Source organism: Daucus carota, chromosome 9 (genome assembly GCF_001625215.2).
Source record: "Daucus carota subsp. sativus chromosome 9, DH1 v3.0, whole genome shotgun sequence".
Classification (NCBI taxonomy): Eukaryota; Viridiplantae; Streptophyta; class Magnoliopsida; order Apiales; family Apiaceae; genus Daucus; species Daucus carota.
In genome coordinates, this window is record NC_030389.2 from 1,060,479 (window position 1) to 1,081,935 (window position 21,457).

At 35.7% G+C, this 21,457-nt stretch overlaps 2 protein-coding genes across 6 annotated transcripts; one reads left to right on the top strand and one right to left on the bottom strand.

Annotated features, from left to right (window-relative positions):
* Positions 1-427: 427 nt before the first annotated feature.
* On the top strand, positions 428-15,860 carry LOC108202300 (kinesin-like protein KIN-12D). Of its 5 annotated transcripts, XM_064084392.1 has the most exons (23): positions 428-651; positions 756-1,347; positions 1,442-1,597; positions 1,799-1,882; positions 2,631-2,750; positions 2,857-2,970; positions 3,054-3,146; positions 3,262-3,354; positions 8,533-8,600; positions 8,889-8,963; positions 9,066-9,153; positions 9,235-9,293; positions 9,371-9,434; positions 9,526-9,591; positions 9,670-9,822; positions 9,983-12,130; positions 12,488-12,565; positions 12,649-12,747; positions 12,962-13,030; positions 13,118-13,218; positions 14,513-14,611; positions 15,348-15,501; positions 15,614-15,860. In XM_064084392.1, exons 2-19 carry the CDS (start codon positions 757-759, stop codon positions 12,980-12,982), a joined length of 4,170 nt encoding a protein of 1,389 aa, XP_063940462.1. In that variant the 5' UTR covers positions 428-651; position 756; the 3' UTR covers positions 12,983-13,030; positions 13,118-13,218; positions 14,513-14,611; positions 15,348-15,501; positions 15,614-15,860. The 5 variants fall into 5 exon arrangements, with proteins under 5 accessions (XP_063940462.1, XP_063940461.1, XP_063940463.1 ...); XM_064084391.1 differs by having other exon boundaries at positions 428-1,347; XM_064084393.1 differs by having other exon boundaries at positions 428-1,347; positions 12,962-13,025.
* Positions 15,861-15,925: 65 nt separating this feature from the next.
* On the bottom strand, positions 15,926-19,640 carry LOC108202305 (serine/threonine-protein kinase SRK2E). The gene is made up of 9 exons (XM_017370695.2): positions 19,198-19,640; positions 18,435-18,509; positions 18,234-18,335; positions 18,098-18,151; positions 17,915-18,007; positions 17,536-17,628; positions 17,113-17,217; positions 16,929-17,027; positions 15,926-16,555 (listed from the first exon to the last, which is right to left on the bottom strand). The coding sequence occupies exons 1-9, from the start codon at positions 19,372-19,374 to the stop codon at positions 16,265-16,267; spliced, it is 1,089 nt and encodes a 362-aa protein (XP_017226184.1). The 5' UTR covers positions 19,375-19,640; the 3' UTR covers positions 15,926-16,264.
* Positions 19,641-21,457: the final 1,817 nt, after the last annotated feature.

A 21,457-nucleotide genomic window follows, 5' to 3' on the forward strand; every position in this document is an offset into this window, starting at 1 on the left:
TAAAGCTCAAAATGCTTAAAAGTTCACAAATGAAACTCCTTTTCGATTAAGAGAATATAGTACCTCACATAACTACTAATTTGAATTTTATTAATAATTTAACATATAAAATACCTACCACAATTCTTTGTTGACTTAAAACTACTAATACAATTTTATTTATAAAATGTAAAAATTTTCAGTTATTTATTGAATTTTGTTTTTTCAATAATAAATATCTACCAAACATGAATGACACCTTCCACATAATACCCTTTTGTCATAATTACCCATATCAACACTTTCTTTTGGTCCCCCTTCATAATCAAACAAGTTGTTCATGTTTCACAAAAAATCAATAATTAATTTTTGATTTTTTTTTACACATGAGTGCTGAATAATTATATTTTCATACCTTTATACTTTGTTCAAGAAGAGCCTCGCTTTTTTTCTCTTATAATTCTTTTTTATTGCCAAGTAAGGAGAGCCTTTCTCCATTTCAAAATAACATGAAAGCGCCACTGCAATTTGAACCAACAGTCTCTCTAACAGACAGCCTTATTTATAGACACTGTGTGACTGTGTGCTTTCCTTGGTGCTGTCTGAACAATTTTCAAGAACCAAGAATTTGCTGAAGCTTCAAAATTCAAATTTCACTACAATTTTCCTCAGGTACAAGCTTAATTCAAGTTCTTTTTCATTAAAAATCCCAGTAATTTTACTACCCACTTCATTTTCTTGGCTAAAAATCTGATCTTTACATTGTTTTTCTCAAGAATGTTGCGAAACCTTCGAAAAAGTTCCAATCTTGAGGAAAAAGAGAATACCCAAGTGAATATTAACATAATTGTAGATGAAGAAGTAGGTTTTAAGAGCACAAAAGTTTGTAAAACCCCTTTAAAGGCTAGCAAAAATAGAAATGTAGATGCAATGTTGCCACTAAAGACATCCGAAAAGCAAGGGGTTTTAGCAGAGAATTCATATGGGGTTGGTCAAAAGAATGTAGTTAGCTCAAATGTGTTTGAAATGGGGATTGATTCGATTCGATATAATAAGAATGGGAATGGGGGTTTTGCTAATGTGATCACTCCTATGCCAAGTAGAGCAAATGGGAAAGGTAGTTTAAGTAATTCGACACAATGCACACCTATTAAGAGTGTTATTAGGCCTCCAAACCCGAAACTTTGTTTAACTGGTGGTGGAACTGGAGCTGCATCTGTCGGTGGAGGTGCTAGGATGGCTAATTTTGAAGCATTGTCTAAAGGGGTTCCGATTTCTAGTAGTTCATCGACTGTGGTTAACTCTATTGAAGTTCCGCAATTTGGTATTAAGGAAGATCCATCCTTCTGGATGGATCACAATGTGCAAGTAAGCTTGGGTCTATTGCATCACTAAGAAATGATTTTCTTCTCTGTTTTTTTGCCTGATTATAAAATAATGGGTGGTGGATTTTTCTTCTCAGGTACTGATACGCGTTCGCCCCCTTAGTGGTGCAGAGAAAAGTATGTTTGGTTATAACAGGTGTCTGAAGCAAGAAAGTGCACAATGTATTACCTGGATTGGACAGCCCGAAAGTCGATTTACATTCGATCATATAGCCTGTGAAACCCTTGATCAGGTACGTGTTAATAGTTCTGCAATACAAGCTGCTAATGCTAATCAATTTAATTCTTGGAAGTTATTTATCTCATATATATTATTTCGGTGATGCATGACCTCTTTATTTTCTTCTTCATGATATTACTGAGTCAAGGTTAATATTTTAGTAATTTTGTATAGTTTTATCATAATTTTGTCTAAAATGATTGATATTTTGCAGGAAACGCTTTTTACTGCTATTGGCCTGCCAATGGTGGAGAATTGCCTTTCGGGATATAACAGCTGTATTTTTGCTTATGGACAGGTATTGCTCTTAGGATCTAATCTAGTTTATACTTATAGTTATGTACAGAAATGAACATTATTTAGAACTATGTAAGTAACATTATAAGCTGTGCGTATCACATGGAGAAATGATTCTGGATAGTTTATAAGTTACTTGTACACTCATCTATTACAGTTTCAAGAAGAACAGCTCTTGAAACTTATGTGCAGAATACTATAATAATACTATATATATTTGAAATTTATGTGCAGAATTATCTATAATAATTAAATAATAATAATAAGATTTAGGTTCTATGGTGTCCGTATTCACCTATAATAATAATATATGTTACAGAGAATTGGAAGCAGTAATAAAAGTCTACATAAATCATTTCATTTCTGCTAAGGTCTGTATATGTCCAGTTATATCCGTGTAAACATTCTTGAGCTTTTGTTATTCGTTTTTATTTTCATTCATTTTGTCAAGTAAGAATAACTGTGTGACCAAGCAATATTGTTGATTAATTTTTCTTTTTCCTGCTTGATGCAGGTATTCGTTGCTTTCCTTAAATGTTCTAGGCATATGTAATAAGATTACAGTTTAATAACATGTAGTTCCTACGATATTAATTAGCTAGTGCTTTCATAAAATTTGCAAGTTAGGCAAACTAATCTTTGTTAAAAACTTTATGATCTCTTTTTCTCCCTCTATTTTCTGTGTTCTATCTTTCATTTTCTCTTGTCTGAATGCACATGTATTCGTTTTGTTACGGATGATTGTGTAGACTGGAAGCGGTAAGACATATACAATGCTTGGTGACGTCAATAACCTAGGAGACAAGTCCAATCCTGATCGTGGAATGACATCACGTATATTTGAGTTTTTGTTTGCAAGAATACAAGCAGTAAGTTTCCTGGTGTCTTTGCCCGTGCTTCTAGTTAGCCTCTTATATGAAAGATAATTTATACTGTCAACTATTTCATTCATCTTTTTTGTTCGTCTCATTACAGGAGAGAGAAAGCCGAAGGGATGAAAGATTGGTCTACAATTTGAAATGCTCCTTTTCAGAGATATACAATGAACAAATTACTGATCTTCTTGATCCTTCTTCCACTAATTTGCTAGTATGGACTCCTATATATTAATGCATTTGTTACGTAATTATATATAGTTTCTGGTCTCTTATTCTTATTTCTCTCCTTCAAAGCTCCGTGAGGATACAAGGACAGGTATATATGTTGAAAACCTCTCGGAATATGAAGTGCAAACTGTTGGTGACATTTTAAAGCTTCTTAGTCAGGCAGGTCTTTGATTCATAAGTCATCGTAGATTAGGTTTTTTTGATCCAAATGCACACAAACACATGAAATGTATGCAGGGTAATTTTAATTGCTTGTTGTTGCTTCTCACCACAGGGTTCGGCAAATAGAAAAGTAGCTGCAACAAACATGAATAGGGAAAGCAGCCGTTCACACAGTGTCTTTACATGTGTGATTGAGAGTAGGTGGGAAAATGATAGAGTATGATTTGTTTAGTGATTAAAAACAAATCATAATTAGAAATATTAGTAAGAGGAGTCTTTTGGCGGGAAATGCAGTTAGACATGTGTATAAAAACAATGCTGTTGACTGTGAAATGTTATGTCATTTTGTTACAATCATATCTCTCTCTCTTATTTCTCTCTCCTTTCTAGTCTTCTCTCTAGTCTTCTCTGTTCTGAACTGATATTCTAGGGTTTCACTTAGCATATTCATGTACAATCACTCTATGATATAGCTTCCCTGCATCAATGGTATCAGAGCCAATCTAGGTCATTTTATCTTCAATTCTGGCTCCAACAACTAGAAAGACTTATGCATCGACGGTGAGTATGGACGAACAGTTTAAAGCCTATTCCCGATCAATTGACAATAAGATCGAGGAACAATCGCGAGCGATTGCGAAGAAATTAGAAGAAAATGATAAGAAATTTGAGGAGATGATGAAGCTTATGCGTGAATTGAGCGTTAATCGCTCCTTTGAAGGACCGAGAGATGACAATGTCCGATCCACACCTGAAGCCAGAACTGATTCATCTGGAGGTAATTTCGCTCCACGACCTTTAGGTTTTGTTCCTAAAGTAGAATTTCCTAAGTTTGATGGAACTGCTGCGAGAAATTGGGTTAAAAAATGTGTCAAATACTTTGCATTGTGTAAAATACCTGAAGAGCAGAAAGTTGATTTAGCATCCTTGTATATGAGTGATAAAGCTGAAGTGTGGGTAGCTAATTACCTTTCTCTGAAACGAGCTGTGAATTGGACTGAATTTGTCATTGATTTGAGCGCTCGATTCAAGGATGAATCTGGCTTAAGTGTAGTAGAACAATTTAATAAACTACAGCAGACTGGCTCAATTGAGGACTATATTGATGAGTTTGAGAATCTCAGATCTCTTATGGAGCAGTTTAATCATGTGTTACCTGATACATATTTGTTAGAAAGCTTCATTGGGGGACTTAAACCTGCTGTTAAACCATTTGTTAAAGCTTTTAAGCCTCAGACAGTTGCTGAGTCTATCACATATGCCAGACTGCAGGAGGAGTCTATTCAAGCCAATTCTAAGCTCTCTAAGTCTAGTTATTCTGGACCTAATTTGAAGACATCTTCTCCAGCTATTTTTAACTCCAATGTCAATAAACCTGCATTGTTACCAACACCACAAACAAAGCCTGTGAATACATTTGGAGCAAAGACTAACAATAAACCTTTTAGGTTTATCCCTGCTGAAGTCAGAGCAGATAGAATGGCTAAAGGTTTATGCTATTATTGTGATGAGAAGTATGAGAAGGGGCACAAATGTCAGTTTAAGGAACCTCAACTATTCACAGTGGAAATTCCAGGGGAAATTTGTGCTGAAAATGATTGTGATATGGAATCTGAAAGAGATGATAATGACATTGCTGAACCTTGTATTTCTGTCAATGCTTTGGCTGGAAACCATTCCTTCTCAACCATGAGAGTAAAAGGTATGGTTACATCTCAAGCCCTGCATATACTCATAGATTCAGGAAGTACACATAACTTCTTGGATATTCACTTGGCAAAGAGTATGGGCTGTAAAATTGATAAGATACAGGATCAACAAGTGACTGTAGCTGATGGAAACCACATTGTATGCCAGAATATGGTTAAGAATTTTTGTTGGAAATTGAATGGCCAGGAATTCTCTGCAGATGTGCTATTGATTGATTTAGGTAGTTGTGACATGGTGTTGGGGGTTCAATGGTTGAGCACTTTGGGGACAGTGAGATGGGACTTTAAAAATCTCATTATGGAGTTCTTGTTTGCTGGGAATTTGTTTAAATTGAGAGGAATTGCTCCACAGAAAATTAAAGTAGTGAAGGGCACTTGTTCTGCAAAATTGCTTAAAAATGCTGCTCAACTGTGCTTTCTACAAGTTAATGAGATTTCTTCCAAAGCTGGTGTAACCAATTCTGATGTTAAGAATGATGAAATTGCTGCTAATCTTGCTGAAATTCAGTCTACATCAGTACCTCTTCAATCTGCTGATGAGGAGCTCCTCAAACTGAAGGAAAAGTATGCTGATATTTTCAGAGAGCCTAAGAGTTTACCACCTAACAGAGGGGTCTTTGATCATAGGATTCCATTGAAAGAGGGGGCCAATCCTGTAAATATCAGGCCATACAGATACCCCTTGAAGCAAAGGGATGTGATAGAACAGCTTGTTGAAGAGATGTTAGCAAGGGGAATTATCAAAAACAGTGCTAGTCCATTTGCATCTCCTGTTGTTTTGGTGGGAAAGAAAGATGGAACATGGAGGCTATGTGTAGATTATAGGGAATTGAATAAGAATACAGTCAAAGATAAATTCCCTATTCCTGTGGTAGATGAGCTAATTGATGAATTGGCAGGGTCTACTGTGTTTAGTAAAATTGATCTAAGGGCTGGTTACCATCAGTTAAGAGTACATGAGGAGGATGTTTTTAAAACTGCTTTTAAAACTCATAGTGGTCACTATGAGTTCTTAGTGATGCCATTTGGTTTAACAAATGCCCCAGCCTCATTTCAAGGATGGATGAATGCCATTTTTAAGCCCCTACTTAGGAGAAGTGTGTTGGTATTTTTTGATGACATCCTCATATATAGCAAGACAGTTGCAGAACATTGGCATCATTTGTCTCTAGTGTTTGAATTGATGAGGCAGAATGAGCTATATGCCAAGGAAAGTAAATGCAGTTTTGTCATGGACAAAATAGAATACTTGGGGCATTTTATCTCTGGAGTGGGAGTTGAGACTGACCCTAGAAAGGTAGAATCAGTAGCTAAGTGGCCAATACCAAAATCTGTTAAAGATTTGAGGAGTTTTCTGGGATTGGCAGGATACTACAGGAAATTTATCAGGAATTATGCTGGTATTAGCAAAGAGTTAACTGATTTGTTAAAAAAGGGAGTTTTTAAATGGAATGAAAAGGCTCAATCAGCATTTGAGACACTAAAAGCTGCTTTGGTTTCTGCTCCTGTTTTAGCATTACCAGATTTTTCAGAAGTATTTGTATTAGAGACTGATGCCTCTAAGGAAGGTATTGGGGCAGTTTTGATGCAAAATAACCATCCATTGGCATTTCTGAGCAAATCTTTGGGTCCCAGATGGCAAAAGTTATCTGTTTATGAGAAGGAGCTACTAGCCATTGTAACTGCAGTACAAAAATGGGAGCAATACTTGAGTGGTGCTCATTTTGTCATCAAAAGTGATCAGAAGAGTTTGAAATGGCTATTACAGCAGAGAATTTCTACTCCTTTTCAGCATTTCTGGCTTTCTAAGCTAATGGGGTTTGACTATGAGATTCAATATAAAGGAGGGGTGGATAACAAAGTTGCAGATGCCTTATCAAGAGTGCAAGGCTCTGAAATTTTGTGTTTGGCTATTTCAATTGTCAATTCTGATTTAGTCCAACAAATTCATAATAGTTACACTCTGGATTCATCTTTGTTTGAGGTTATACAACAGCTGAAACAAGGAGGGGTGCATGACAAGTTTCAGTGGAGGCAAGATTTTTTAAGAAGAAAGGGCAAAATTGTAGTGGGACCTGATGCTTCTTTGAGAAAGAAAATATTGGACTGGCAACATCAGTCACCAGAAGGTGGGCATGCTGGAAGGGAAGTGACTTTACAGAGGGTTAAAAGTATCTTTTATTGGTCAGGAATGACTCAAGAAGTAAGACAGTTGGTAAGGCATTGTGTAGTGTGTCAAGCATCAAAGTATGATACAAGTGCTTCTCCTGGTCTTTTACAACCTTTACCAGTTCCAACAGAGGTTTGGGTGGACATTTCTATGGATTTTATCACAGGTTTGCCTAGCTCTAATGGCAAAGAAGTGATTTTTGTGGTTGTGGATAGGCTAAGTAAATACTCTCATTTCATGCCACTGCCTCATTCTTTCAATGCTCCAATGGTGGCTCAATTATATTTGGATCAGGTGTTTAAACTGCATGGATGGCCTAGGTCCATTGTTAGTGATAGAGATCCAATATTTTTAAGTCAGTTTTGGAAGGCTTTATTCACATTACATGGAACTGATTTTCTGTTATCTTCTGCTTACCACCCCCAAACTGATGGTCAAACTGAGGTGGTTAACAGGTGTTTGGAAGCCTATCTGAGATGTATGTGTGCTGATTCTCCAAAAGAATGGTGTGCCTGGTTGCCTTTAGCTGAGTGGTGGTTTAACACTCACTACCATTCTGCTTTGCAAGCTACTCCTTATGAAGTGGTGTACAATCAACCTCCTCCACTGCATTTACCTTATTTACCTGGGGAGTGTGCTGTGGCTGCAGTGGATAGGAGTATGCAAAAGAGGGAATTGATGATTGCTAAACTGAAAGAAAGTTTACTCAGAGCTCAGTGTAGGATGAAACAATTGGCTGATAAACACAGATCAGATAGGGTCTTTCAGCTGGGAGATTGGGTCTGGTTGAAATTGCAGCCCTACAGGCAGTCATCAGTAAGGATAAGAACTAATCAAAAGCTTGCTTCTAAATACTTTGGTCCATTTCAGATTATAGAATGTGTGGGGAAGGTTGCTTATAAACTTCAGTTGCCTGATGATGCCAAGATACATAATGTGTTTCATGTATCTCAGTTGAAAATGTTTGTGGGGGATTCTCCTGTTTCTGTGAGTTGTCCAGACTGGATTACTGTGTCTGCTAAAACTGCAATGCTGAAACCTTATGCTATTCTGGATACTCGGATGGTTAAGGTCCACAATGCTCCTCAGATCCAATATCTGGTTCAATGGGAAGGACATTCTATTCCTGAAGCTACTTGGGAAATTGCAGCAGAGTTTGTTATCAAGTTTCCTGAGTTTGCTGGGGAACATCAGACTTGAGGACAAGTCTGTTTAGAGGGAGGAGTTATGATAGAGTATGATTTGTTTAGTGATTAAAAACAAATCATAATTAGAAATATTAGTAAGAGGAGTCTTTTGGCGGGAAATGCAGTTAGACATGTGTATAAAAACAATGCTGTTGACTGTGAAATGTTATGTCATTTTGTTACAATCATATCTCTCTCTCTTATTTCTCTCTCCTTTCTAGTCTTCTCTCTAGTCTTCTCTGTTCTGAACTGATATTCTAGGGTTTCACTTAGCATATTCATGTACAATCACTCTATGATATAGCTTCCCTGCATCAGAAAAGGATTCTATGCCCTATCTACGGTTTGCAAGGTTGAACCTTGTTGATCTTGCCGGTTCAGAAAGGTAACTTTTGCCAAATTTCTTACGTACTGTCCTTGTTCACTTACAATGGCTGGCTTAAACAATACAGTCCAAAACATTATCACTTTTAACATTAATGTCTAAAATTTCCTACAAAGTTGTGAAGTGTTAACACTTGTTGATGGACCACAATTTTACACAATAAATGAGTTTGAGAATGGTGGTTGATGTATGAGTTAGTTTCAAGTTTTTGCAGGAGATGCCTAGGTAGGACTATTACTGGTTGCTTAGCAGTTAGCACGCTCACTAATGTTACTAGTACAATTACAGGCAGAAAACTTCTGGTGCTGAGGGAGACCGTCTCAAGGAAGCAGCTAATATAAACAAATCATTATCTACACTGGGGTAAGTGGGTTAATGAATCACGTTCTCTCTTCGATTTTCTAGTTATGAAGTTTTTATTACAAGTACTTCTCAATTGATTTAAGATTAACTGTTTCTATGCAGTCACGTCATTATGCTTCTTGGAGATGTAGTACATGCTAAGACAAAGCATGTTCCTTATAGAGATTCAAAACTGACATTTCTTCTTCAAGTGAGCTGACTAAGACTTCTTGTTCCTACATTTTTGGATTCTATGACGAATATATTTATAATATACCTTTAATGGATGCAGGATTCATTGGGCGGAAACTCAAAGACAATGATTATTGCCAATGTCAGCCCCTCTATCTGGTTTGTCCCACTCGCTTGGCGGTTTTTAATTACTTTACTGTAATGCTAAACCTCTAAAGCTTTACAATCTTTTCTAGCTGTGCTGCTGAAACACTGAACACCTTAAAGTTTGCACAACGAGCAAAACTAATCCAAAATAACGTAAGCTTCTTTTCTCATATGATTAAACTTGGTTTCACTAAAGGAGTCACCCATTTATCCATAATAATTTTCTCTGCTCTTTGTGATGAAGGCTGTAGTAAACGAAGATTCACCTGAAGCTGTAACTGCATTAAAATACCAGATTCACCTTCTAAAGGTAATTTGGTGTTTTAAATCCTTATCATGCATGAAACATGATCACAATTTCTTCAACTAACGAGTAGTTTCGAAATAGGAGGAACTTCTTGTATTCAAAAAGCAAAATGTGGCTCGATCTCTTACATTTGGTTCAACATCCATTGGAGATACAAGGCAAGAAATTGGCAGTGCTTGCATCAATAAGGAACTTGAAGTGGGTTGTCAGAATAAGGGAGGTTCATCAACGCTGGTTAGTAAGTTTATTTTAGGCTTTAAGCAATAATTAAAATGAGGCCATTTTCTGCTATTTACACTTCTAGTAGAGTGCCAAACTACATGAGCATCCTAGGTACTTTGTTTAGGTTGTTCTCTGATTGTTATGATTTCACTATTATATAACTGACTTTCAGGAGTCCAATTTGAAGGCCACGTCTTTTAATGAACAACTTTTTGAGGCTGTTCAGCAGGAGAATGAAGAGATGCATAAAATTCTTTCGAGTCAGACACAAGAAGTTGTCGATTTACAGCTGGAATCGGATATTCTGAAGATCATGTTGCAAGAAGAGAGGTCTCTTCGTCGTGACCAGGAGAATAAAGCACTTTGCTTGGACAGGAATCTTGAGTTGGCTGAAGAAAAAGCTGCACAACTAATCAACCAATATGAGAATATAAAGGACGAGCTCAGAGTAGCAAAATCACTTATTGAAGATCTAGAGTCTCAAAAGCTTGCATCCTCTAGGGAAATGGAGGATCTTTGGAATAGTAGCAACCACTATGCGGATAAATCGACTGAAATCTCTTTGTTGAAAAACAAAGCTTTAAATCAGGTGAATCTGTTCTCTTCCAAACTTCCTAAATCTGAAGAATCTAATTTAGAAGTTCAGTTCACAAAGATGCATAATTGTCTTGAAGAAGTAAGGAGGTTGAATACGTGGCACCATAATGAATTTTCACCTCACGGATCGAATGAGAATGGAATTGATGAAGTTCTAAGGCAGGATCGAGCTGCAACCGCCAAGCTGATAGTTTGCTTGCAAGGTGAACTTAGCATTCTCCAGCAGCAAGTTCAAGAGAGTTACCTAAGAGAGATAGAAACAGAAGGCAAGTTCACAATTTTAAATATTGAGCACAATGAGTTGCACAAAAAGTTAGAAGCTGTTACTCAAAATAATAGAAGTTTAGTTGAAAAGATTGACGAGAAAGATAAAGAATATAAATCATTGTCTGATATGCTGGAATCAATGACAACTGAGATTGAAGCTGTTCTTTCTTGTGGGCAGAAGGCTCTCGAAGATGCCACTGATCAGATTGATGATATCTCTGGTTCTTTACCTCAAAGAAGAAAATTGGTGTCTGAACAACTGAGCAGGATGACAAGAAGCATATCTGAAAAGGAGTTCATGATTGAAGAACTCACTCGCTATCTGGAGGATGCAACTACTAGAAGAAGTGAAATGGAGAGCATGTTGAGATCCTTGAGAGGAGCAGCTCTGGTTATAACTCAAGAACACCAACAAAATTTCAGGGAAAAGGAGAAAGAATTCATTCTTTTGACGTCAGAACTGAGTGAGAAAATATCGATCATAGCAGAGTTGGAGAACAAATTGAAGCGTGTAGAGGAAGCGCGAAGGGAAGCATCATTGTGTGCCACTGCTGCTTTTCTTGTTGTAAGCAGATTGACTGAGAAGAACTGTGAAAACCTAAATGCATTGAAGAATAAAGATATTCAGCTTATAGAATCCATAGAATTAAGCATGAAGAAAGATGTTTTTCTCCATAGTAAATTTGTAGAAAATGGACAGAAACAAACATGTTTTCCCAGAAGCAACCTAGAAGTGGCACACTTGCAACTGTGCGGAGCACTGAAACATGTCAGTGATATGGAACAAAACCTTAAACAAGTTGAAAAAATTAACATTATGAAGACACCGAAGATCCTTGCAGTGTTAAAAGATTACTTATTAACTCTTGAATCATGGCTTAAGCATAATGTTGATGTATTAGAATATGAGGATGAGAAGCTTATACTTGATCTATCTGCCAAGGAGATTGAGGTTCTTGTTTTGGCATCAGAACTAGAACAAATGGCTTTTGATAAATTCAGATTGCAAACAGAGCATGCAAGATCTTTTACTGTTCTAGAAAAAGTTACAGAAGACCTGGTACTAACATATTTAGATGCGGAGTTGAAAGACTGGATCTTGCTTGACATGGAAAGTGAGGTTACTAGTCTTCTAAATGTAGTTGCTGTAACAAAATCAGAAGTAAACAAAAGAAACTCGGAAATTACAGAGATATTAAAGGTAAAAGAGGATTTTGAGCAAGAACTTAAGCTACTGAAGAATGTTGGTTCTTCAGATGATGATTTGAGAAAAGAAATCGGGGGAGTGACAAAAGCAAATATGAGACTGTCATCCAAGATTGCTAAACTTAAACATGAATATGAAAAATCATTGGATGACATGCAAGTGTCTTCTAATGAGGAAGGAAGAAGGCTTCAAGAAGCTCTCTATCATATCCAAGTTCTTGAGCAAGAGATAGCTGCTAAAGATAGAGAGGTAAATTTAACTTGTCCATTGTCTAATGTTAGTAAACTAATATAAAGCTTGAGTCCGTGGTTGTTCATCAAGTGAGTAGAGGATCTAAGCTTTTAGGCTTCTGTTTCAATAACCGATAAACCAATGCAAAACTGGCATATCTGAGCTCTGTCGACATTCAGTAACATATTAGTGTGATTATAAGCAAATCTAGATCATGACATACTTATAGACCAGATTAGTCGCTATGCATTTGTTTGAGAAAAAAGCATCTGATGTTCAAGTGTCGAATTTTATTTTTATTTTCTAATTTTGACATTAGTTCATGGCAAGGCATTTAATGCTGATGTTATATTTTTTTTGCTTCAATATATATAGCCTGCGAATAATGACAAGCTTGCTGCTGGGAGACCTCCCATTGTTAAGCTTAAAACTTTGGGTGTAAATGGACAGGAGGTAAATATGCATTGACATGACAGTGTAAAGCTATTTGTTTAGTTTCACAATTTATTAAAATTCTTTTAACTGTGTTATTTCAGATATTAATGCTTGACTCAAGTATAGCAGCTGCAAAGAGCTTAACACATGATGTATTGTGTGATTTACGGGACCTTAAGTCAGACATTTGCGGATATATGGTATACTTGCACACTTGTGTCTACATCTTCGACTATTCAAGAAACAAGTAGCAACTTATAATCAGCAATATTATCGTTCTTGAGCCTTATTTACCTGGCTTGAAGTTCTTATAATAGATATACCAAGGGCCTCGATTTAGAGTACAGTTTGCCAAATCTGTTCACAAATTCTACATGATGCACTTATCCTGTTTATTTTTTTTATTCATGCTAGTCATCACTGGATAAGCATTAAGCATGAAACAGAAGACTTGACGTTATTAGTGTTGAAGTTTATGGTAAGGTATGCTTATCTGGTTACGTCCCTGAACTGAAACCTCAGTGGTATATGTATTACGGTGTTAGTATCTTAAACATAGAACACTTGCAGGATCAGGAGGTTATCAAGCTGAAGGAGTAAGTAAGCTAGTCGAGTAAAGCAGTATGAAGGTGATGGAACATGAATCTGAAGCTAGGCCACCACAGTATCCTGTAAGCTACTCGTCTTTATGCTAAAATGAGATTGAATATCAGTCACTTACTTTTCAATTTGTATTTACTAGACACCTTATAGGCTTTATTAGATTCCAGATTTGTGATTCTCTTGTAGTGTTTACAAAATTGTGCATAAAAGTGCTGCACTAATTTTTCATATTGGTATGCATATGAAGATTTTAATTTAATCATTGCAAAGCAAAGGCATAGTTTGGTTAGTATCGATTATAAATGTTTTGAAAGTATATTAGCTTATTCCATTTTTATATCATCTTTAATGAGCAGGATTTGTTTTTAGTATTCCAAAGTTAAGCGGAGAACCCCAAATTGTTTCCTATATATGAATACTTAACAAATCTTACCTCCATATCTACTTAGAAGCTGGATGCCACCCTGACTGGTATGCCTTGGTAATAAGAAGGTGAAGAAGATGGTAGCAGTACTTTTAAGAAATACATGTATACAACACTAAGTTCTTAATTTTATTGCATTAATTGTTCCCTAGTTGGTATTATGTTTTGCATTGTTGAGTACTTGATTTTTTTATCCTTTTTCTTATCTTGGAATCTTCAATTCATTCTGTTTCGGTAATTTCATGTCCAGAAAATATTGATGAAATGGAAATTTTCAGCATGATTTTTGATTCATGGGAATGGGATAGTGCTATTATATGTCGTTTACTTGGTTCAAACATTCTTTTATACAGTAATAGAAGCTTTCTGAGTCTCTATTTAATTAATACATACGTAATATAATTTTTATTAACCTATTTCAGATCCATTTCTTCGGCAGATTGCATACATATTCAGATATTGATTGACAACTTATTCTATAAGGCTATAATTCTTCAGTATGGAATCTGCTAACGGATATGTAATTAAAAATATGAACGCATACATTGATATCATTGAGTTCAGAGTATGTAACTGAATCAATTATGCGTGTTTATGCGTTTTTATCCGTATTAGATGCAATCTAAATTTCTAGTCTCAGAACAGGCTAGCTTCTATGCTCCCCTTCTATGATTCTACATATAACAAACTTAGCTGGAATAATCTTATGCATGCTAGTTATCCTGATTAATCTTCTTCGTTGATTCTAAACAGCTCCCTGAAAATCTTTTAAAAGATGACACTGTGTCGTTAAAGATTAAGTCACTATTATTTTCTTATTCTGATGTTGGTAAATTTGATTTTGTATCATAACTCATAATTTACGCTCAACATATTCGTTGGTATTCGCCAGCAAGTGACTTCAGTTATGGTGCTAATGTTTTCTTTGCATGTACTAGACCATTCAAAAGAAGCTTAAAGCATTGTAGCATAAGGATTGCCACTTGCTGCTAAGGACACTGATAGGACTTTTCGAAGGCAATAGAAAGCTAAAGCTGGTAAAGCTAAAAGCATTACTGCATTTGTTCTTTCGGTCCTTCCTTTTCCCTTTGTAGTTCACAAAGATGAGTTTGACCCTGTTAACAAAACTAAATTTGGGGTATTATATCAAAGTGCCCACCGTTCTTATAAAAAACTATCAAGTGACTACCCGGTCTCCACGGAGACTCATTTAAATCGCCATAATCACTATATATATGACTTCGTTAAATATTGAAAAAATATTAATGAAAAAGTTAACAAACAGATGATGCGTTTGCTTATAATCTTATTATATTTCTCTGTAATCTTGGGTAATGGTGTTTTTTTTTTGTAATCCATGTGGCTTACATATCATCTGCTCATGTGTTTGCTACAATCCTTTGTAATCTTCGGTAATAGTTTTTTCTATAATCCATGTGACTCACATATCATCTGCTAATTGTGATTCCTTTTAATTTTCTGTTAATAATTTTTCAAGATTTAAGATTATGATATATATAGTGATTTAGTGGCTAAAATGAGTTCCCATGGAGATCGGATAGTCACTTGATTGTTCGCGAGATATAACAGCCCTTGTTTTGCAACATAACAATGGAGTTGATTAGCATATAACGAAACAAAGTAGCTTTATCTTTATTTCATTTTTGCTTGCTAGAATTTCTGATATTATAATAGTAGTCTTTTACTTCTAAACATTATTCGGTCTGAGGGCATTGATTTTAATTGTTTCTAATGGATGATTTTGAGTTTCAGCACCTTGCTGAAAGCTGCGGATCAAGAACGGTACATATGGGTTTATAAGGATCATATCAGATTTTCCAAACAGATTCCGAGTTCAGCACCATGCTGAGAGTCACCCATCATCATTCATCAACAAAGCATAGATCCATCATCCATATTTGGAAGGGTAACTAACTATTCTTCAGCAACGTTACTTGGCCTAACGAGAGCATAACGTTTTTATACGTTTTTTTAGCTTTTCATATTCCCCTAATGCAAGTTTCCATAATTGCTTGCAGATGTCAACTGAAAACATTTACCAGAGGGATAAATCAGTCGATCAATCTCAATGCGCAAACCTTTGTGCTCGTCATTATGAAACTGCTAAATAAAATTCTGCAAAGCTGACATCTGCATCACTGGGGTAAACTACTTCAGAAGCGAGTTTCGGTGAATTACTCAAGGGAAATGACTAGATTGTACTATGATTTCGACAGTGTGATGTAATTACTGAACTAATTATATTTCAGAATTAGTGTTATGGTCTTTTACCCCTCCAAAGTACTGTAAAACAAGTTAGACACAGAATGCACCTGCACTGCAGATAAAAATTACCAAAATAGGAAAGTCTGTGGTGCATTCTCTACTTGAGTATCTTACATCTTACATTACAACCTTGAGTACGCAGTACATAAACACGCCAACTGAATGTGGCAACAAGAGAATTTCAGGAGCTTGTTCGTTAGAGAAAGTAATATACGTGAAGAACTACAGGTGGATGACACAGTTGCCCTAACGAGTGAAGAATTTAAGTTTAAATAATGATATCCTCCTAAGCTTGAGAATGAGAGCCCTTACCCAAAATTTCACCGGAGTCGGGCCAGATACTTTTTACAACAGGAACTGCGTGTTCCCTGGACTTCTACCATATTCCAGAACTGATCCTAAAATCACATAGCATAAACTATTTCTCCGCTGCTCTCAAGATCAAGGTCTGGGTCACTCTCTAGATCTTCGTCCATGTCATCATCCATGTCCAGGCTGCCTGTTAAATACTGGTTGAGATTGTTGCCCCCAGCAGCAGGTATGGTTGCCTCTGCAATTATCTGCATTATTTCATCTATGCTCTGCATGGGTTGATCAGGCTCGTTAAACTGGTTCAGTTTGTTTTCGTCGATGAGGTCTGCCGGGAGGTTCTTCAGGAACCACTCATGGTTTCTAATATCGTCCATGGTTATCCTCTGTCTCAATTGAAGAATAAAACCCATATAAGTAGGTGTATCCTTCGATTTAATATAATAATGATAAGGTACTCAAAATTACAGTAAACCAGCATTTATAATTAGATTAGAGTGCAACGATATAATATATGATCCTGTTAAACCTTCTTTCTAACATTAAGATTTTAGATGAGCTGGTTACTTAACATTGTTTCAGAGCTCAATTTGGAGAGATGTAACATAACACTCACAGCAAGAAAGAAGATAAAAAGAAAACACGAATTGAAATACATAGATTCTCTGAACTTAACAGGAAGCGGAAGAAGGAAAATAGATTACATTCACCGGATTGATAAGTTTTGTCAGTGCACATGGGTATCAGAGAAATGCCTACCTTGGCTGAGTCAGCTACAAAGATCCTCGAAATTAGATGGCGGCATTCGGGAGATATATGAACATAATCTGGAATCGAGTACTGGACGTTCAAGATCCGCTGCATTAGTCATAAGATAAGCACTAACATGAGTATCAGCCAACAACATCTAGTGCATAATAGATAACAAGAGGTGAATGGTTACATGTATTGTCTTGCGGAAATTCTTAGGTTCCTCGGGATCCTCAAAAGGATATGCGCCCACCAGCATGACGTATAATGTTACACCGCATGACCATACATCTGCAAGCTGATGTTTTCATGGCAATATTAGCATAGCATCCATGTCGTACACAAGTGCACAACAATTTTAAAATGTGATTGATGGTACAAACTACTAGCTGTTATCTATGTCGTAGTAACAGTTGTAGTAACAGAAAGCCAGGATATGGCTTTAAGTGTAGGCCGATGTCAAGCAGAGGTCACTGAACCTCAACTTTTAAGGGAAAATACAAACTACTGGCTTGCCTCTTATGTAATAATCATAGACACAGACACTGACATTTTAACCATCAAACGATGCACAATCAGAAGGCGGCGGGTAAGTTAATGTGATAACATGATTTACCTTTCCATCATATTCTTTCTTGAGTAACACTTCGGGAGCAATATATGCAGGTGTTCCAACAGTCGACTTTGGTTGTGAATGCAGCACTGAGGACTGAGTAGTGAAAGAAAGTTAAACTATTTATACACCAACAATCGAACAATGCAACATAAAGAAAGTAAGTACCTGAAAAATGCGTCTTCCTTTTAACAATGTATAGTTAACAATTAGAAATATGATGGAGATATACAAAGACAAGCACAATGCGAAAGACAGAATCAAATTTTCTTTTTCTCTCTTCTGTCTTATTAGTCATACCATTGTCCATCGGAACATTCAGATTCATTCTAATTGCTTTGAAACTGAAAAACTGGAACAAAGAAAATACAAAAATTGATACCTTAGAATATCCAAAATCACATATTTTCAACCGAGGTGCTGGGCTCCCATCCAGTAATGTGTTCTCCAGTTTCAAATCGCGGTGGCATACTTGCTTCATATTGGAATTAAACGAATATTGAGCCTAATTACCTCAACGGATTTGACTATTCAAGGTAAGTAAATGCAGGTTTTCTTTACATACCATTGAATGACAGTAGCCGACTCCAGATACAAGTTGTTGGAAAAAGAAACGAGCCTGTTGCACAAGCTAAAGAGTAAATTTACCATAAATGAAAAGGGACATCTTTGAAAACAAAACTAATGCTTCAAGCGAGAACCTCATCCTCGCTGAATCGTCCTGCATTGCATATCCGCTCAAAAAGCTCTCCTCCGGATGCATATTCCATCACAATAGCCAAATGAGTCGGTGTTAAGTCGACCTATAAAATGATAACTGACATTAAAACAAGTGTCATTCTTGAAACTTCTACTTTCCACAAAAACATTATAACTTATGCAGAGTCTGGAAAAATTAATACCTCTTTAAATCTAACGATATTGGGATGCCTCAGCGATCTATGGTTGATTATTTCACGCGAAACATTTTCATCTATCTGTTAGGCACAAGTAAGACTGAATCAAACATGAACGCATCAAGAATCTCCAACAGCCATCAATGTACTATGATTCACCTTTTTCGTATACATATACATACTAGTTCAAAACAGCGAAAAAATCACATTTTTAACCACCAAAACCATGAATCCTGGATCTCAAACACCTTTCCAATAACAACTCTACATCTAACCCTGTTCTTTTATGCATACACAAATCCATCATACATAAAGCTGAAGCAGATCCACTTCCAGATACTATAAACCGAAACTCGTAAACACTGCCCTAAAATCACTCGAAAATCAGAATTTGTACATTGCAACAGAAATTTTTTTTAAAAAAATCGAGAAAAATCATAGTAACCTTTAACATCTATAAAGATTTCAGCTTCAAACAGAAACATATTAAAACCCATATTAAGCAATAAAAGCAAAGATAAAAAATAAAAAAATTCATCCTAATCTTTACCGGTCAAAGCTAATTAATTACAAATTAAATAAGTTTCCACCATTTAACAGAAAAACACAACTCAAGAAATCAGGATCACAAATTATTAACCGGGCTCAACTGGTACAAATATTATAACCGGAGCTAATAATTTTTGTAACAGATAAAATTTTTACGATTTTTTAAAGGTCAGTCGAGACTAGAGCCGAGAACTCGAGGAAGGATACGAAAGAAGCTAACCTTGTCACCTCTCTCGATATACTTGACAGCAACAAGCTCATTACTCACCTTATCCCTCATCAACCTAGCCACTCCAAAATTACCCGACCCGATATCCTTAACAAGCTCATACTTTTCACTATCATGCATGATCGGCAAATCCATGCCGGGTCCTACCGGTATCACTGGCCTATCCATTCATGTAACATAAACTGAGTAGTCTGTCGGTTTTGTGCAGTCGGTTTTGTCCTGTTTTGTTACAGTATTACATGCATGCAAATAAATAAGAGCAATTTTCAAGAAAAAACAAGAGAAAAGATATGTAAAGAGGGATCACAGGGTAGGATGGGGAGTTGAGTTGGTTGAAGAGGGAGAGTTGTGTCCGTGAAACAACGGTTAACTGGTTCTGTCGCTCAGTTTACTTTTATTTTCTTAGGTTTGTGAGTGGGACACCTTGGGGATTAATGTGTCATGTGTGTATTTATATCGGTGACAAAGTAGATGTAAGTGGACAGCAGCTGAAAAAGGAAAAAAGAGAGAAAATTGTCAAAAAAATATTTTTCTTTTGAAATCAAATGATAAAAATATTTAATGTTTAAAATTTAATAGGAAAAATGGAGAGAAGTTGGACACTGGAGCATCTTCAAGTTGTCTATAATTTTTGTTAACTTATAATTTATTTTTGAATTAATAAAATAAGTTCAACAATATCCTGAAAAGTGTCTTATAAATATAATAAAATATAGTATCCTAGTGATTTAAGACATCGTTTTAATATATCAACTCTAAAAACATGTTTCATTATCGCGTTTTACTCGTCTTGCTCCCTCCATCCCACCAGATTCTTTACAGTTTCATTTTTGGGATGTATCTTCCAATTCTTTACATTTCAAAACTTGCCAAAAATAGTTGATGGGTCCCACCACTTCCCCACTTTTCCTCCTTTTTCACTCTACTTTTACTTTCTTTTCGCACCACTTTTCCTCCACTTTTTCTCTTTTCTACATTAAAAATTAATCGGTCCTATCACTGCACCCACTTTTCCTTCTCTTTCTCACTATTTTATACATATTTCCTAACTTCCATGCTCAAACCAAACGTAAACAATTGGCTAAGACGGAAAGAGTATTATTAGAATACTACTAATATGTTTAGATTATTATTGGCGGGAAATGAAAAGGAGATAAGAGAGATATGTTGAAATGGAAGGAAAATAATGTTTTAGTGATGGAAGTGACTTAGAACATGTATAGTGTCTCAAATTAAAGAATTTGTTAAATGTTCTAGGAAAACTCTTTTTATTCTAATGTCTTAAATTTTGATTTAAAATATTAATTAAAATACTATTGGACTTATTTTCTTATAAATATAACTTTTTTTAGTTTAAAATGAAGAACAACTTAAAACACTAAGTGACAAGGCCCGGCAGATGAATTAGGAAAATAAGTTTCAAATACATCAGCACATGCGCAGCACTACACTGAGGTATGGCAATTAGTATAACTAAATTTGGATTAAATTAACAATCGGTAGAAACTTCTCGAAAAGCTTAAGTATTTTAATCGGTGGCCAATTATGCATACTACAGTATTATTGTGGCGTTTTACAGGAATCAGTGCAGGAGCAGTCTTTTAAAACTAAAAGTCAGATGACTGGATATGCTTCGTTATCTGTGTCATGGATGAGCTTCACAATTTACGAGGCCATTCTCCCAAAAAGTTGACAAAAATATTGCAGGAGTATCGAGTAATAACGGAGATAGCAAAATGGAAATCTGTCAATTATAAATAAATGAATTTAGGTGTTATTTTTATGTCTATCTTTTCTTTTCTTTTTTCTTTTTTCTTTTTTTTCTTAAAATGTATAAAACGACGGGTGTATATGGATTGGGATAGGCAGGTTTAATAATCCGATTTTTTTACGAAAAGCTAAGAAATTAATAAATTATTGAAATCCAATCGGGACAAATTATCAAACCGTAAATTATAACCTGAAACAAAAAATGAGCTAAAAAATATAATCGTTTTGTTTTCAGATTGCTTAACACATAGAATATTAACTTTTTTTAATATAAAAAGTATTACAATCAAATCTCGAACAATCCAATCTACATCAGTTATGAACGTATTAACTCGCAATTGACCTTCAAACAGTAGCTCAATTTTCCAAACTATCAGTTACATAACTGATATTGGATCAACAACTGACCCCAAAACATGAACAATTTTTTGTCGTGAAAGGTGAGCTTTGGTAATATTTACCACTTGCTATTTACGGATCA